The 18,026-nt window shown below is 44.5% G+C and overlaps 1 protein-coding gene across 1 annotated transcript; it reads right to left on the bottom strand.

Moving 5' to 3' along the window:
- Nucleotides 1–3,982: 3,982 nt before the first annotated feature.
- On the bottom strand, nucleotides 3,983–5,294 carry LOC311114654 (RING finger protein 148-like; the record flags this gene model as incomplete). The annotated part of the gene is made up of 1 exon (XM_084189896.1): nucleotides 3,983–5,294. The coding sequence occupies exon 1, from the start codon at nucleotides 5,138–5,140 to the stop codon at nucleotides 3,983–3,985; it is 1,158 nt and encodes a 385-aa protein (XP_084046022.1). The 5' UTR covers nucleotides 5,141–5,294.
- Between the last annotated feature and the right edge of the window lie 12,732 nt (nucleotides 5,295–18,026).

An 18,026-nucleotide genomic window follows, 5' to 3' on the forward strand; every position in this document is an offset into this window, starting at 1 on the left:
GCATGAGGACTCTAATCTGGTTCCCTACTCTGACCACCACACAACACTAGGACTCTAATCTGGTTCCCTGCTCTGACCACCACACAACACTAGGACTCTAATCTGGTTCCCTGCTCTGACCACCACACAGCATGAGGACTCTAATCTGGTTCCCTGCTCTGACCACCACACAACACTAGGACTCTAATCTGGTTCCCTGCTCTGACCACCACACAGCATGAGGACTCTAATCTGGTTCCCTACTCTGACCACCACACAACACTAGGACTCTAATCTGGTTCCCTGCTCTGACCACCACACAGCATGAGGACACTAATCTGGTTCCCTGCTCTGACCACCACACAACACTAGGACTCTAATCTGGTTCCCTGCTCTGACCACCACACAGCATGAGGACTCTAATCTGGTTCCCTACTCTGACCACCACACAACACTAGGACTCTAATCTGGTTCCCTGCTCTGACCACCACACAGCATGAGGACTTTAATCTGGTTCCCTACTCTGACCACCACACAACACTAGGACTCTAATCTGGTTCCCTGCTCTGACCACCACACAGCATGAGGACTCTAATCTGGTTCCCTACTCTGACCACCATACAACACTAGGACTCTAATCTGGTTCCCTGCTCTGACCACCACACAGCATGAGGACTCTAATCTGGTTCCCTGCTCTGACCACCACACAGCATGTTGACTCTACTCTGGTTCAATACAATACAGTACAGTATAGTACAGTACAGTATAGTACAATATAGTACAGTATAGTACACTACACTACAGTATAGTATAGTATAGTACAGGATAGTACATTATACTACAGAATTGTTGAATACTTGTTTCTGAATGACTAGAAGGGCATTCTAGAATGGACATTAGAACCAGACAATGGGACAGTTGGAAAATATATCAGGACAGTTGGAAAAGATATCAGGACACCTTGCAATCATGACACAATATGCATCTACACATGCAGGCCGCACTTCCTACAAAGTTACAGAACCCTAAACCAACAACTATACAAACTGAAATGGGATACATTGTAAACGCAGGTCCAACAAGGAAAATAATTACTGTAGCTAGCTAGCATTGATTTGTTTTTGCAGATAAATACTTTTTTTTGAGCATTTGAGTGATGAACATGAATTTCTCCGGTCCCCTCCGCCACTAAAGCTGTCCAATCCTTCCACATGTTTCTAGTTTGACCAGCTGTTTTCAGCAACTGATATTTTTGAATTTGGTTGTCATATTGGCAGGTTTGCTAGCAACAAACTATTTAGCTAGCTTCTAGACTAGAGTTTGATATGCAATGCGATCTCCTCGTAATTAACAGTCAGTATTGACGAGTGTCCTGACAAGAAGGCAAACTTTTCTAGTTATGCCAGCGAAATCGGGCATTATTAGCTCATTGTTGTGGATGTATCCAAATGAATGTCAATAGAAAACAGCTACCTTGCTGTTATTCTGGCTGCAGAGGTCATGACTGTTTTAGCCATAGCTAGCTGGCTAGCTAACAAGTAAGGGATAAGGACATTGCCAACGAGCCTGGCAACGGAACATAAAGAACGAACGGCTGGGTCGCGTCTCTAGCAACCAAAAGATGAGACAGTGAATTTGCTTATATAAATGAAAATATTAACTCTTTTTTTTCTACCGGTAAATGTGTGCTTAGTATTGTTTTCTTTGGCAACTGTGGTATAAGCAGGATAAACAGCTTAACCAAACACAACGCAATACACTTAGCTGTTATTCTGGCTGCAGAGGTCATAACTGTGTAGCCATAGCTAGTTGGCCCGCTAGCAGCAAGCAAGGGTTATAAGCATGTTGCCATGCTATAAAGAACTAATGACTGGGTCACGTCCGTAAATATCAAACTAATCGAACAAATGACTGGGTCGCGTCTCTAGCAACCAAAAGATGAGAAAGTATGAATTTGCTAATCAAAATTGAAATATCAACAAATGTTTTTATTTCTACCGGTAAATGTGTGCTTTCGTATTGTTTTCTTTTGCAACTGTGGTATGAGTGGGATAAACGCCTCCATTCTGTACATTACGTTGGAAAAATGAACTCTGCGTCGTCCATTATTTCCAAGGTAATGTACCGAACGGAGGCGTTTAACAGTTCCATTTCACGCCTTGCTGTTCATATAAATAATTTATTATAATTTACCGGGTTCCCTCTGTTATCCCGGGAAAAGGGAGATGTTTGGGGGGTAAATCCCTGTAAATCTCGGTAACCGGGTTCCCGCTGTCACGCCCTGGCTCTGGGGACTCTTAAAAGTTGAGCCAGGGTGTGTAGTGTCTGTGTTGTGTTTTCTATGTTCATGTTCTAGTTAGTGTATTTCTATGTTGGCCGGGGTGGTTCCCAATCAGAGGCAGCTGTGGCTCGTTGTCTCTGATTGGGACAATCATTTGTTTTGCACAGTTCATGGTGGGATCTTGTTCCGTAAGGTTTGTGTTGGTGTATTAGCCTAGGACTTCACGTATCGTTTTGTTGTTTTGTATATTTGTAAAGTACTCATTAAAAGATGTACGCATATCACGCTGCGCCTTGGTCCGCTTCTTCCGACGATCGTGACACCCGCCATTCAACCCTAGGCAGAAGAGAGCAGCAGTCATTCAGCTGGGTTGTTTCCTGCTAATTAATGACCAAGTTCTATTAGCCACATCCTGGGGAGCTTCCACACACACACAATAACACACACTACAGGCCCCTGAGTGGGAGGGAGGTGATTATGGCTGATCAGTAGGTGTGAGGTGAGTGGAGTCCTACTGCTAGAAGGAGGTAATAATAGACTTTCTCATCCTCTCCTCTCCTCTCATCATCTCTTCTCCTCTCAATCCTCTCATCCTCTCCTCTCCTCTCCTCTCATCCTCCCCTCCTCTCCTCTCCTCTCATCCTCTCCTCTCCTCTCATCCTCTCCTCTCATCCTCCCCTCTCCTCCTCTCCTCCTCTCATCCTATCCTCCCCTCTCATCCTCCCCTCTCCTCCTCCCCTCCTCTCCTCTCATCCTCCTCTCCTCCCCTCCTCTCCTCCCCTCCCCTCCTCTCCTCTCTCCTCTCCTCCTCCCCTCCCCTCCCCTCCTCCCCTCCCCTCCCCTCCTCTCATCCTTCCCTCCTCTCATCCTCCCCTCTCCTGGTCTCAGACTGGCAGGGCTCTCATCATTAGGCCCAGGCGTCCTTCCTCACCACATGACCAGTCCAGGTTAAGAAAACTCAACATGGCTTCCATTGTCACTTCAGGATATTCATTGAAATTGTATTCAAAAGTGCCATTTGTTTTTAATGAAGATTTGATCAATTCATGAATTTAATTCACTTTCTGAATTGACTGATTTGAAATTAAATTGACACCTACCCTGCCACAGACACATGTACAGTACATCTCTAGCGATACTAAACCAGATTAGTACGTAAATTAGTACATATTCTGTTTTGTTGGTTAATCATTTCATTTCATATGTTTCAATGTGAACCATTACAGTATACTGTAGTTTGATTCATTCTTATATACAGATTTTTTTTTGTTTACCCTTAGAATATCTACTTTTAAAAATACAGCAGTGATATCAATTTAATATACAAATATATTCAGCATTTCTCATCATAATAAAAGTGATCATTTGTTCATTTAACAAATTATAAAGAAGTAGCTTTGATCTCAAAGAGAAGTTAAAAGAGAAGCCTGCACACCAGCAGCTTTCCTGGACCAGGGTTTAGGCTACAGCTCTCTATGCAGATAAGTAGAGCTAGAAACTATTGTCATGATAGTGTGTTGATAGCACAAGTAGTTATTTGATCATCAGTAAACCGTGTTTGAATCCAGGGAGATATTTTCCTAGCAGTACAGTAGATATGGTTTAGCTAACAGTGATAGTACAGTATATCACAAGCCACTGTTGTAGCTGTGTGAAGTTGTCTATGGGTTGTTGTTCATGCTCCAGGTAGAAATTACCATTATCCAGTGTTGTTGTTGTCGTTTATCCTCTGGTGGCCACGTTCCCCTGATGGCGTGTCTCTCCCTCGAAGGCCATATTGTCATAGTGATGTGGTTGCCAGGCCTCGGTGGGGGGTCGAGGGGTCAGGGTGGGGGTCGGTGGATGTTTGTCGTTGAGAGGGACCTCATACAGCAGCTCTCCGCCTGATCCTCCAGACACTGTGACGATAGGGACATCTGGTGGTGGGATAGAGGAACTGCTGCTCTCCTCCTCCTCCCCGGGCCCCTCCACTCCTAAGGCCTTCAGGATGTCAGCCTTACACATGGGGCAGGTCCTCTTGTCCAGCAGCCAGGGCTCGATACAAGCCTTGTGGAACAGATGACCACAGGTCAGAACGGTCACTACATCTCCTGGGCGGTACGACTCGATACACACGGCACAGGTGTGGCTGTCCGACTTTGTCTCCTCGTCCCCGCGCTTCAGCGTACGCACCTCCAGTCGACCAATCGCTTTCTTGGCCTCATTCCTCAACCGCCGATCGGCGTGACGGATCGCCCTGAGACTGTGCAGTCGGTGGGCGGAGACAAACCCGAAGTAGACAATGGAGGCGCCCGTCATGATGAAGAAGGCAATAGACAGGAAGTAGAGCCAATAGGTGTCCATCCAGGGCCCATGGGCTTTGCCCACCTCGATCACCATGGAGACGGCCAGACCGCCCCGCACTATGTTGGCGATCTCTACCCCCTGGAGGTTACCGATCATAATGGCCACGGTGCCAGGAGTGTTGCTGTGACTCATGTAATCTGAGCTGTTACCGGTCCCGTCCAGGTTATAGACCACTACGGCCGCTGCCCCCCTGGCCCACGCTGCCTTGATCTTCTCACTGAAGGTACAGTTTCCCCTCTTGACCAGAGCGATCCAGGGCCCCTGGGAGGTGGTGTTGTCGTTGGAGGGGTAGGGGTTCAGGCTGCACCCCTGGGGGTCTGAGGCAGGGAGGACCACCATCCCGGCAGCACTCTCTAGAGGGGAGGAACGCCCGTACCACCCACACTCACAGAACCTGGTCTCCGTCTGGTTAGTGCTGCTGTCATAGAAATGTATCCCCACGTACGCCGTCCATAATATCATCGCTGTCGTAGACTGGACCAGCAAGGACAGACAGACGAAGAACAGGACAAACATATCTGTCTGTTTAGCCATGGTGGCTCACTTCAACACTAGCACATGGACCAGTCTCTCTCTCTGTTAGGACTTCAGTCTTCTGTTTGTCTGCTGTTCAGTTCAGTTCCACAGTTGTTAGTTAGTTAGTTGTTGTTCTCACTGCGTTCGGCGTCTCTCTACCTGTCTGTTTCTGCCTCTGCCTCTCTCTCTCTCTCTCTACCTGTGTTTGTGACCTGTGTGTTGATAGTAATCAGATACCAGCCTGCTGTAACCCTGCCTCTCTCTGCGTCAGCCCTTCAGACTAATTATCTAAATGGACCTTGGACTGTTGGGTAGAGACCAGCTATACAGCCAGGCAGGAGGGCTTGTGGTCTACCTGGTACAGGTCTAAGGCCACAGGGTCCAGGTACCGGCTACGGTAAGGAACAGCACAGCACAGCACACAGCCATAAGGACATAAGCAAACAAAGAGATAAGAACGCCATAAAGGAGAATTCCAAAGGAACTGTGACAAAGGGCGGTTGTGAAACTGTTAGTTTTAGATGTGTCACGCTGCTGAGAGGATACGCCCACAGTTATAACAGAGGTTTTTATAACTAACGTTGGCACTTTATCTTCTTACTTCTAAGAATACATTATGTTGTTTCCATGAGTCACACAAACCAGGTGGCAATACACTGAGTACACTAAACCCGCTCTTTCCATGTCAGACTGACCAGGTGAATCCAGGTGAAAGCTATGATCCCTTATTGATGTCACTTGTTAAATCCACTCCAATCAGTGTAGATAAAGGGGAGGAGACAGGTTAAAGAAGGATTTTTAAGCCTTGAGACAATTCAGACATGGATTGTGTACATGTGCCATTCAGAGGGTGAATGGGCAAGACAAAACATTTAAGTGCCTTTGAACGGGGTATGGTAGTAGGTGCCAGGCGCACCGGTTTGTGTCAAGAACTGCAACGCTGCTGGGCTTTTCATGCTCAATAGTTTCCCGTGTGTATCAAGAATGGTCCACCACCAATAGGACATCCAGCCAACTTGACACAACTGTGAGAAGCATTGGAGTCAACATGGGCCAGCATCCCTATGGAACGCTTATGACACCTTGTAGAGTCCATGCCCCGACAATTGAGGCTGTTCTGAGGGCAACTCAATATTAGGAAGGTGTTCCTAATGTTTGGTATACTCAGCGTATATGGCCATGTTTGTTTCTGTTTTTTTCTCCTAGTGTCACACACACACACACACAAACACCAGGGCTCAATGGAAGTTTACCCTACTCCTTCTCAGAACCAAGATTTGTTTACACAACAGACACACACATAGACTTGATGGCAGTTTTGAACACAGTTTCATTGAGTCAAACAGCAACGTCAGTGATAATGATAAATATGGTACAGTGCCTTGCAAAGGTATTCATCCCCCTTGACGTTTTTCCTATTTTGTTGCATTACAACCTATAATTTAAATGGATTTATATTTTGATTTTATGTAATGGACATACACAAAATAGACCAAATTGGTGAAGTGAAATGAAAGAAACTTGTTAAATCTTTTTCTAAAAACTAAATAACGGAAAAGTGGTGCGTGCATATGTATTCACCCCCTTTGCTATGAAGCCCCTAAATAAGATCTGGTGCAACCAATTACCTTCAGAAGTCACATAATTAGTTAAATAAAGTCCACCTGTGTGCAATCTAAGTGTCACATGATCTCAGTATATATACACCTGTTCTGAAAGGCCCCAGAGTCTGCAACACCACTAAGCAAGGGGCACCACCAAGAAGACCAAGGAGCTCTCCAAACAGGTCAGGGACAAAGTTGTGGAGAAGTACAGATCAGGGTTGGGTTATAAAAAAATATCTGAAACGTTGAACATCCCACGGAGCACCATTAAATCCATTATTAAAAAATTGAAAGAATATGGCACCACAACAAACCTGCCAAGAGAGGGCTGCCCACCAAAACTCACAGACCAGGCAAGGAAGGCATTAATCAGAGAGGCAACAAAGAGACCAAAGATAACCCTGAAGGAGCTGCAAAGCTCCACAGCGGAGATTGGAGTATCTGTCCATAGGACCACCTTAAGCCGTACACTCGACAGAGCTGGGCTTTACGGAAGAGTGGCCAGAAAAAAGCCTTCGCTTAAAGAAAAGAATAAGCAAACACATTTGGTGTTCACCAAAAGGCATGTGGGAAACTCCCTAAACATATGGAAGAAGGGACTCTGGTCAGATGAGACTAAAATTAAGCTTTTTGGCCATCAAGGAAAAACGCTATGTCTGGCGCAAACCCAACACCTCTCATCACCCCGAGAACACCATCCCCACAGTGAAGCATGGTGGTGGCAGCATCATGCTGTGGGGAGGTTTTTCATCGGCAGGGACTGGGAAACTGGTCAGAATTGAAGGAATGATGGGATGGCGCTAAATACAGGGAAATTCTTGAGGGAAACCTGTTTCAGTCTTCCAGAGATTTGAGACTGGGACAGAGGTTCACCTTCCAGCAGGAAAATGACCCTAAGCATACTGCTAAAGCAACACTCAAATGGTTTAAGGGGAAACATTTAAATGTCTTGGAATAGTCAAAGCCCAGACCTCAATCCAATTGAGAATCTGTGGTATGACTTAAAGATTGCTGTACACCAGCGGAACCCATCCAACTTGAAGGAGCTGGAGCAGTTTTGCCTTGAAGAATGGGCAAAAGTCCCAGTGGCTAGATGTGCCAAGCTTATAGAGACATACCCCAAGAGACTTGCAGCTGTAATTGCTGCAAAAGGTGGCTCTACAAAGTATTGACTTTGGGGTGGTGAATAGTTATGCACGCTCAAGTTTTCTGTTTTTTTGTATTATTTCTTGTTTGTTTCACAATAAAAAGTATTTTGCATCTTCAAAGTGGTAGGCATGTTGTGTAAATAAAATGATACAAACCCTCAAAAAATCAATTTTAATTCCAGGTTGTAAGTTAACAAAATAGGAAAAATGCCAAGGGGGTGAATACTTTCGCAAGCCACTGTATGTTTTTTAAACAAGCTCAATGGGTGACATGTCTGGTGACCATGCAGGCCATGGAAGAACTGGGACATTTTCAGCTTCCAGGAATTGTGTACAGATCTTTGCGACATGGGGCTGCCCATTATCATGCTGAAACATGAGGTGATGGTGGCGGATGAATAGCACGACAATGGGCCTCAGGATCTCGTTACGGTATCTCTGTGCATTAGAATTGCCATCAATAAAATGCAATTGTGTTCGTTGTACGTATCTTATGTCTGCCCATACCATAAACCCACCGCCACCATGGGGCACTCTGTTCACAATGCTGACATCAGCAAACCGCTCGACCACACAATGCCATACACGCTGTCTGCCATCTGCCCGGTACAGTTGAAACCAGGGATTCACCGTGAAGAGTACACTTCTCCAGCTTGCCAGTGGCCATCGAAGGTGAGTATTTGCTCACTGAAGTCAGTTACGACGCTGAACTGCAATCAGGTCAAGACCCTGATGAGGATGACGAGCACGCAGATGAGCTTCCCTGAGATGGTTTCTGACAGTTTGTGCAGACATTCTTCAGTTATGCAAACCCACAGTTTCATCAGCTGCCTGGGTGGCTAGTCTCAGACAATCCCGCAGGTGAAGAAGCCGGATGTGGAGGTCCTTGGCTGACGTGGTTACATTTGGTCTGCTGTTGTGAGGCCGGTTGGACGCACTGCCAAATTCTCTAAAATTACGTTGGAGGCGGCTTATGGTAGAGAAATTAACATCAAATTCTCTGGCAGCAGCTCTGCTGGACATGCCTGCATTCAGCATTGCATACTCCCTCAAAACTGTCCCCAGCACAAGGTGCACCTGTGTAATGATCATGCTGTTTAATCAGCTTCTTGATATGCCACTGTCACGATCGTTGTAAGAGGCAGACCAAGGCGCAGCGTGATAGGCGTACATCTTTTAATGAGTACTTTACACAATAACAAAACAACAAAACGATACGTGAAGTCTAAAGGTTCACCAACACAAACCTATACAGAACAAGATCCCACAATTAACTAGTGCCAACAGGCTGCCTAAGTATGGTTCCCAATCAGAGACAACGAGAATCAGCTGCCTCTGATTGGGAACCACCCTGGCCAACATAGAAAACACGAACTAGAACAAAAACATAGAAACTACAACATGGAAACTAACACCCTGGCTCAACTTTTAAGAGTCCCCAGAGCCAGGGTGTGACAGTACCCCCCCCCCCAAAGGCGCGGACTGCGACCGCGCCAACCAAACACAACAGGGGAGGGGCCGGGTGTGACCACCACTCTCTCGCTACCCCCCCGTAGCGCCCCTGGTCTGGTCTGGCCCCGCTGGCCGGAGCTGGACTGGACACCGGTGGAGCGGATTGCTCAGGCTCCGGTGTGGAGCAGCTGACCGGTGCCTGACCAGGTGGAACAGGCACGGGCTGTGCCGGACTGACGACGCGCACCACTGGCTTGGCCGGACCGGGCTGTGGAGACGGACTGGAGGTCTGGAGCGAAGAGCTGACACAACCCGTCCTGGCTGAATGCCTATTTCTACACACTCTGTGTGAGGCATCAGCACAGGACGTACAGGGCTGTGCACTCGTACTGGCACTACAGCACGTGGCACTGGCGCAGCATATCCGGGACCGAGGAGGGGTACTGGAGGCCACGAGCGTTGAGCCGGCACACTCCGTCCTGGCTGCATGCCCACCTTAGCACGACACGTGCGTGGTGCTAGCACAGGACGTACAGGACTGTGCCGGACCACTCCAGCCCCCCAAACCTGGTGGCCTCCTCTCCCAATCCGCCGATACGTCCTGTAGCTGCCTCCAGCATCCCCGTCGTCCATGCCGTGTGCCCCCCCCAAAACATTTATTGGGGTTGCCTCTCGCCTGTCCGACGACGACCCGGTTGGCGCCGCTTCTCCTCTCCTGCCTGGGCATCCTCCCTCATCGCCCTCCGGTAGCGGACGGCCTCCTCCTCTGTGATTCTCCCCCAACCGAGGAGGACATCTACCAGAGTAACCTCCTGTTCCATACCCGGCATTTGCTCCTGCACACGCTGCTTGGTCCTATTTTGGTGGGATCTTCTGTCACGATCGTTGTAAGAGGGAGACCAAGGCGCAGCGTGATAGGCGTACATCTTTTAATGAGTACTTTACACAATAACAAAACAACTAAACGATACGTGAAGTCTAAAGGTTCACCAACACAAACCTATACAGAACAAGATCCCACAATTAACTAGTGCCAACAGGCTGCCTAAGTATGGTTCCCAATCAGAGACAACGAGAATCAGCTGCCTCTGATTGGGACCACCCTGGCCAACATAGAAAACACGAACTAGAACAAAAACATAGAAACTACAACATAGACACTACACACCCTGGCTCAACTTTTAAGAGTCCCCAGAGCCAGGGCGTGACAGCCACACCTGTCAGGTGGATGAATTATCTTGGCAAAGGAGAAATGCTCACAAAATTTGAGATAAATAATATTGAATTGGACACTATGACACACGCGCACACACACACACACACACACACACACACAGGGGCATATAGGGGCATATAAGTGGAGTATCTGTCTGTAGTAGATTCACCTTTAGAGCTGAAAAGGTCTGAAGACCTGCCTGCATTCACAAGCACCCTCTGTCTCAGTCACTTTGTGTGTGTGTGTGTGTGTGTGTGTGTGTGGCTTTAAATCTACTGATCATCAAAAGAGGCTGGAGGGTTATACTCAGCACCCTACATCCATTAAGAGGCTGGATCTTTAGTCACATGACTTAGTAAAAACAACATTTCATTTAGATGTACTAAAAGCCCTGAAATAGATGATCAGCTCGTAGAGATGTCGATAGTGTCAGAATAAAACACTGTTCTGCATCTCTCTATCTATCTATCTATCTATCTATCATCCCTCCCTCCTTTCCTCCATCCCTCCCTCCTTTCCTCCATCCCTCCCTCCTTTCCTCCATCCCTCCATCTATCCATTCCTCTATCCTTCTATCCATCCTTGTTAGTCATACTGCCTCCTGTTGCCTCTAACTCTAATTAATGACATATTAGCTTAATTGCGGTGAGCTAAAGGGATGGAGAGAGAGAAGGAAGTTGGGATGGAGAGAGTGAAGGAAGTTGGTGTGAAGAGAGGTTATGGTTTGGATAAGGTATCAGAAATGGATGTATCTCTGGTATGTTTCTGTGGTTATGCACGACCCTTCAGTAGGATCAGCTGATAAACTGAATCAATAAAATAAAATAATGTAATTCTACTGGATCAACTCTAGGCTACTACTGGCCAACTCTACTGCATTCAGATACCACATTCTATTTGAAGCAGATTAGTTTGCAGCATCATTTCCATCCAAGGACCTTCCTAAAACTATGTTACTTTGATGATCAACTTACATAGGCCTATAATTATGTTGCTATCATATTGCACAAAAATATACATCACAGAATAAACTATAACAACAGCTGTTTGAAATAATTATCTTCTTAAAACTGTATGGTCTGAGTTTGAATTGAGGCACAGTACAAGGGCCATTAGTCAACAGGTTTAACCAACTAATAGATATTATTCCACATGAACCAAGTCTGTCCTCTAGTGGTCTATGAGAGCTACAGTCCGTTGTATTACTGTGACAGGGGAGGCCTAGATCAGAAAATTGTTTATTTCTGAAACCATCACATGGGGGCGCCGTAACCCAATATGGCGATAGCCTACCACAGCCGTAGAACCATTGTATAGAACTGTTAGCAGTCTGCAACAGGTATGTATGCCTGCAGTAATTTTCCACCCAATTCTAATGTCATAATGTAGGCCTATGGACCCAGTACGGTCCTGCTTTAAATTAGGTGCAGCTTATAAAGCCTTCATAAAGCCTTCATAAACACTATATAACTGTGTTATGAATCATCTATAACTGTATGTCATGCTTTATAAAGGGTTCATAAATGTGGCATAACTGTGTGACATAACCACCAATGTCAAATGTGACATAACCCACTATGTCAAATATGACATAAACCTGCTTTGTAAAAGGTGCCATAAGCACCGCTTAATAAAGGCCTTATAAATCATATTAAATTGAGGCTTCACAACGCATTTATAATGCTGTCATGCATCTTGGTAGAGCATTGCAACGGCAGGATATTGGGTTCGATTCCTGGGACCACCCATACGTAAAAATGTATTCACGCATGACTGTAAGTCGCTTTGGATAAAAGCATCTGCTAAATGTTATATATTATATTATATTTCACTAAAACATTTCTAGGATGGCCCAACCTCTTTCCCTCTTGGGTGCATAGTCAATATGATATAATACATAATAATATAATCAATATTGGATCTGACCTCAACTTCCCCCAAAATGCTGTGCTGCAGGATGACACACACTCTAAAGTCCAATCATGCACAGCAAAAAAAACATTTGTAGGGCCTTTTAAAATCTGTTTTTATCCTACTGTTATTTTCCCAAATTCCATTTTCTTTGTTTAGTTTTTCCCGGTTTCCCCAATTTCTCCTGGTTTATCCCATTTTTTTTCACACTTTTTTTATTAGAAACACAACAGAATTAGATTTTCTGTGTTCACAACAATGCTTAAACCACATCAGGGGATGACTATTGAGGTCTGGGAAAAAATCTAAGAAACTGAGATTTTTTAGTGTAGTTGCCCTTTAATTCAGTGGGCATCCCCTGCACTGTTGTTTAGTTAGCAGGTTTTCTGTAGTGCAGTAATCGCACATGATGTGATTCGGCCGCCAATGGAATGGGTGGAGTAAAAGGCCAGCAACACTCCGTATTATTCAGAGCCCCATGAAATGACACCATATAAACATTCTACAGACCCTACTGAATATTCCCATCAATCCCTTTACTGCGGCACCTAGAATAGTTCTTGCTCTAAGCCACTGTATTGGCTCAGAGCAAGTGATTCGCATTGGGGGCATTTATTTGACCTTGGAACATGTTTTTAGAGCCACATATAATACAAATGCCACTTAAATATGAACAAATATGAATCATTGTTAATGTTTAGACAGTTATTAGTTTTATATATCATGAATGGTTATTGACACTTTTCTACAATTACGTGATTGACTTTTATTTTGAAGTTTTCCGAAATTCCGTGACCCGGAAGTACACACAGCACATATAAGCCTGGGATATCAACCATTCATGGTTGGCCTTAGTGGGAGTGACCATAGAATTCTATAGGAGTGACCTTACTGAGTAAAGTGTTTGTCATGGTCACCACTTAACACAGTCAAAAAGTCATAATTATGGCTAAACCCTGCCCATTTCCACAATTTATCTTCATAAAATTTGATTTTAAACCTAACCCTAACTAATGATGGCCTAATTTGATGCGTTGGTCCACCAGACCTTCCGCACATTTGGGCGGAAGTGTCTGGAAACGAGATTAGGTGTAATGTGACTAACATGACATCACTTTAGAGCGTATGTCACCCTTTATAAAGCACATGTTTATATCATATTCGACCACAGGCGGTTGGTGGCACCTTAATTGGGGAGAACGGGCTCATGGTAATGGCTGGAGCGGAATAAGTGGAATGGTATCAAATACATCAAACACATGGTTTCCATGGTTTCCATGTGTTTGATGCCATTCCATTGACTCCGTTCCAGCCATAATTATGAGCCGTCCTCCCCTCAGCAGCCTCCACTGTTTCGACATAGTGGGTTACGTCACCTTTGAAATTGGTGATTATGTCACACAGTTATGCCACATTTATGAACCCTTAATAAAGCATGACATATGGTTATAGAAGCTTTGTAACACATGTATGTAGTGCTTATAAAGGCATTGTAAAGGCTTTATGAAGCCTTTATAAGTTTAACATAATTTAAAGCGGGACCGAAAGGGCAGTGTCGATGGAAGTTTTCCTTCTTCCTTCTCAGAACCCAAGATTTGTTTACACACACGCAGTGTTCAGCTATATTGTGGGCTAGACATTAGACAATGTAGTATGTGGCCAAGAAAATTACACAGAAACATTGCAAAGGCCTGTTGGTCAACATGTGAACTTACAAGTTATCCACAGAAAATTAACTGATAAGAAGTTTACAACTACCAGCGGGAAGCTATTATATATTAGCCTATATCATAGGCCTATATAAATAGTTTTTAAAAAATGGGATGTTATAGTTCTGCCCACCAGTGGGTTAAAGCATGGCTACTTTGACTTGAGCAGAGCTCCCGCTTTATTCAGATAGGCAAATCTGTAAATTACATCAACACTGAAAATAAATGAAATGGCATCTCCATCTTACCATTTTGACGCCACTTCTCTCTGGTGTGCGAGGCGTTCAATCTTTCATCTTGCTCACGATGCTCACACAGGCTTTGCATCACATGGAGCAAACGCGTGCACAGTTGATAAACAGAGCCAGTATCACTGCTAACTGCCACAGGGTCTCTAGAGAGTAGAGACCCCCCATCAATCAATTACATGTATTTATAAAGCCCTTTTTACATCAGCAGATGTCACAAAGTGCTTATACAGAAACCCAGCCTAAAACCCCAAAGAGCAAGCATTGCAGATGTAGAATGGTGGCTAGGAAAAACTCCCTAGAAAGGCAGGAACCTAGGAAGAAACCTAGAAGAACCAGGCTCTGAGGGGTGGCCAGTCCTCTTCTGGCTGTGCCAGTGGAGATTATAGGAGTACATGGCCATTTAGGCCAGATTGTTCTTCAAGATGTCCAGCAGGGTCAAATAATAATCACAGAAGGTGCAACAGGTCAGCACATCAGGAGTAAATGTTAGTTGCCTTTTCATAGCCAAGCATTCAGAGGTTGAGACAGCAAGTGCGGTAGAGAGGCATTATTTATGCCTAAAATAATGGCTTACTGTCTCATACTCACATTCTCTATAGGTCTACTATACTTTTTTTTCACCGACCATTTGGATTTAGGCTACTCTACTCTCTAGGTAGCCCATATGGAAAAACAATATATTTACATATATATTTTAACATGCATTTAAGCCTTATATATACATATATTTAAATAGGCTATATGTACAAAAAGATATGTACGTATTACAAAATTGGCCGTTTTCATATAAAGTTCAGCACTAAATCACAATAGCATGCTGTGGTACACTTTGAAAAGTTTGAATGAATGACTCATGACTGTTAGAAATTGCGTAATTCAAATCTGGTATTGGAATAAGAGAAAACATAATCAAGATATTCAATCCAAGCTAAATTTATTATATGCAAAATGTATGTATGATAAGTATGATGGTTCGTATACGGGCTCACTGAAATACTACACAGGGCAGACAGAGAACTGATCCATTGTTACAGGTTCTTCTTCAAATACTCTGACAGATAGTTCCCGTTCTCTGCTGGGCCTATCAGGGTAGAGACTGAGCGTGGTTTAGACTTACTCAGCCAATCGTTGGCGCACAGGCTGGTCCCAGCCCCTTGGCGCTCCACTGTTGCCAGTTGTCTAGTTGTTTTGCAACTTATCCAGAAAGTCAGCACTTTTGCAGTACACGTCCTTGAGTATGATGGTTTAACAAAGAGGCAGTGTGTATGTGTCTGTGAGAAATACAAGTTCTTATCTCATCCTACCTGTCACACTCTGGCTCCGGGACTTTTTATGTTGAGTCAGGGTGTGTAGATTTCCGTGTGTTTTGTACTGTGTTTAGTGTCTAGGTGTTCTAGTTCTATGTTTGGTCAAGTGACTCCCAATCGGAGGTAACGAGTGTCAGCTGTCGGCTCGTTATCTCTGATTGGGAGCCATATTTAAACTGTCTGTGTTCACCTTGTGGTTGTGGGTTTTTGTTCCATGTTCCGTATTGGTTATTGTTACTAAGGACGTCACGAGTCGTGTTTTGTATTTTCGTTTATTCACCATTAAAGTATTATGTTCCTTACTAACGCTGCGCTTTGGTCCACTCCTTATCATGACGATCGTGACAGAAAAACCCACCTTAACCAGACCAAGCAGCGTGTTCAGGAGCCGGAGCCGCCTCCGAGGAGCAACACCCACCCAGCCCTCCCCTATTTGGGGTGTAGGCGCGGTCGGAGTCCGCGCCTTTAGGGGGGGGTACTGTCACACTCTGGCTCCGGGACTTTTTATGTTGAGTCAGGGTGTGTAGATTTCCGTGTGTTTTGTACTGTGTTTAGTGTCTAGGTGTTCTAGTTCTATGTTTGGTCAAGTGACTCCCAATCGGAGGTAACGAGTGTCAGCTGTCGGCTCGTTATCTCTGATTGGGAGCCATATTTAAACTGTCTGTGTTCACCTTGTGGTTGTGGGTTTTTGTTCCATGTTCCGTATTGGTTATTGTTACTAAGGACGTCACGAGTCGTGTTTTGTATTTTCGTTTATTCACCATTAAAGTATTATGTTCCTTACTAACGCTGCGCTTTGGTCCACTCCTTATCATGACGATCGTGACAGAAAAACCCACCTTAAACAGACCAAGCAGCGTGTTCAGGAGCCGGAGCCGCCTCCGAGGAGCAACACCCACCCAGCCCTCCCCTATTTGGGGTGTAGGCGCGGTCGGAGTCCGCGCCTTTAGGGGGGGGTACTGTCACACTCTGGCTCCGGGACTTTTTATGTTGAGTCAGGGTGTGTAGATTTCCGTGTGTTTTGTACTGTGTTTAGTGTCTAGGTGTTCTAGTTCTATGTTTGGTCAAGTGACTCCCAATCGGAGGTAACGAGTGTCAGCTGTCGGCTCGTTATCTCTGATTGGGAGCCATATTTAAACTGTCTGTGTTCACCTTGTGGTTGTGGGTTTTTGTTCCATGTTCCGTATTGGTTATTGTTACTAAGGACGTCACGAGTCGTGTTTTGTATTTTCGTTTATTCACCATTAAAGTATTATGTTCGCTACTAACGCTGCGCTTTGGTCCACTCCTTATCATGACGATCGTGACACTACCCCCTAACGTTCCTCACATGAATCACAGCTTGTTATGTGAAACAATTTATATCAGTACAGTACAAACCTTTTATGTTTAATCATTAATGCATTCTTTCTAAGCTAGTCATCACATGTAGTTACAAGAAAATGGATCCCCACATGACTGACAACTAAGAGTGTTTTCAATTATCTTTATTTTTTTCTCAAATAACTTGCTCCATTGTTGAATTGTGGCATGGGAGTCACTGGAAGGTCGCATCTGAAACACAAAATATAATGTACAAATTACATCTGTGACCTTAACATCTGTATTTGAAAATGATGTCTTTGAACATCAAATGTATCCTTACAATGCAGATTCCTTCACCTCCAGTGTCCATATTCAGACTCACAAGTTGACAGTTACCCTGTGGATAATGCAGAGACAGAGTCAGTGAAACAATTCCACACAAGATGAAGAATAAATAAGGGGTTAATGTTCATGAAGACATTTTAATTTAATTGGGAACTAACTAGCTAAATGATACAAAAGTCTACTTCCATTGGCTGGGGTCTGTCCATAGGCAGCTGAGACTCCAGACCAGAAGGATCCACTGCAGGAGGGAAAGAAACCCAACCCTCACTAAAGCTAGCTAAATTAGCTAGTTAGCAAGCAACACATTACTTGGCTAGCCAATAACATTTAACAATAGCTTTGGCCATTAAATTATATCTAATACATACATGACATTAACTCTACTGAACTTAATTTTTCAAAACAATTCTTACCTTGGTCAGTCACACTGCATGCTGTTGGCAAGCTAAAGGAGGAGCTAACGTTAGCTATCTAGCTAGCTGTGTTAGCAAGCTCGATAAAAACCATTGCTTGCAGTTGAAGAAATTATTACCCACCAGGTTAAAAACATATTAAATGTTATGAATGTATAATCAACTAAAATGCCAATATCCACGAGAAAGCTTTGTGGCGGTGACAGCTGCTCTCTTCTTCTGAAGAATAAATTCTAAATTGTA

The sequence above is a fragment of the Coregonus lavaretus genome, assembly GCF_964263955.1.
Source record: "Coregonus lavaretus genome assembly, contig: HAP1_SCAFFOLD_2577, whole genome shotgun sequence".
NCBI lineage: Eukaryota > Metazoa > Chordata > Actinopteri > Salmoniformes > Salmonidae > Coregonus > Coregonus lavaretus.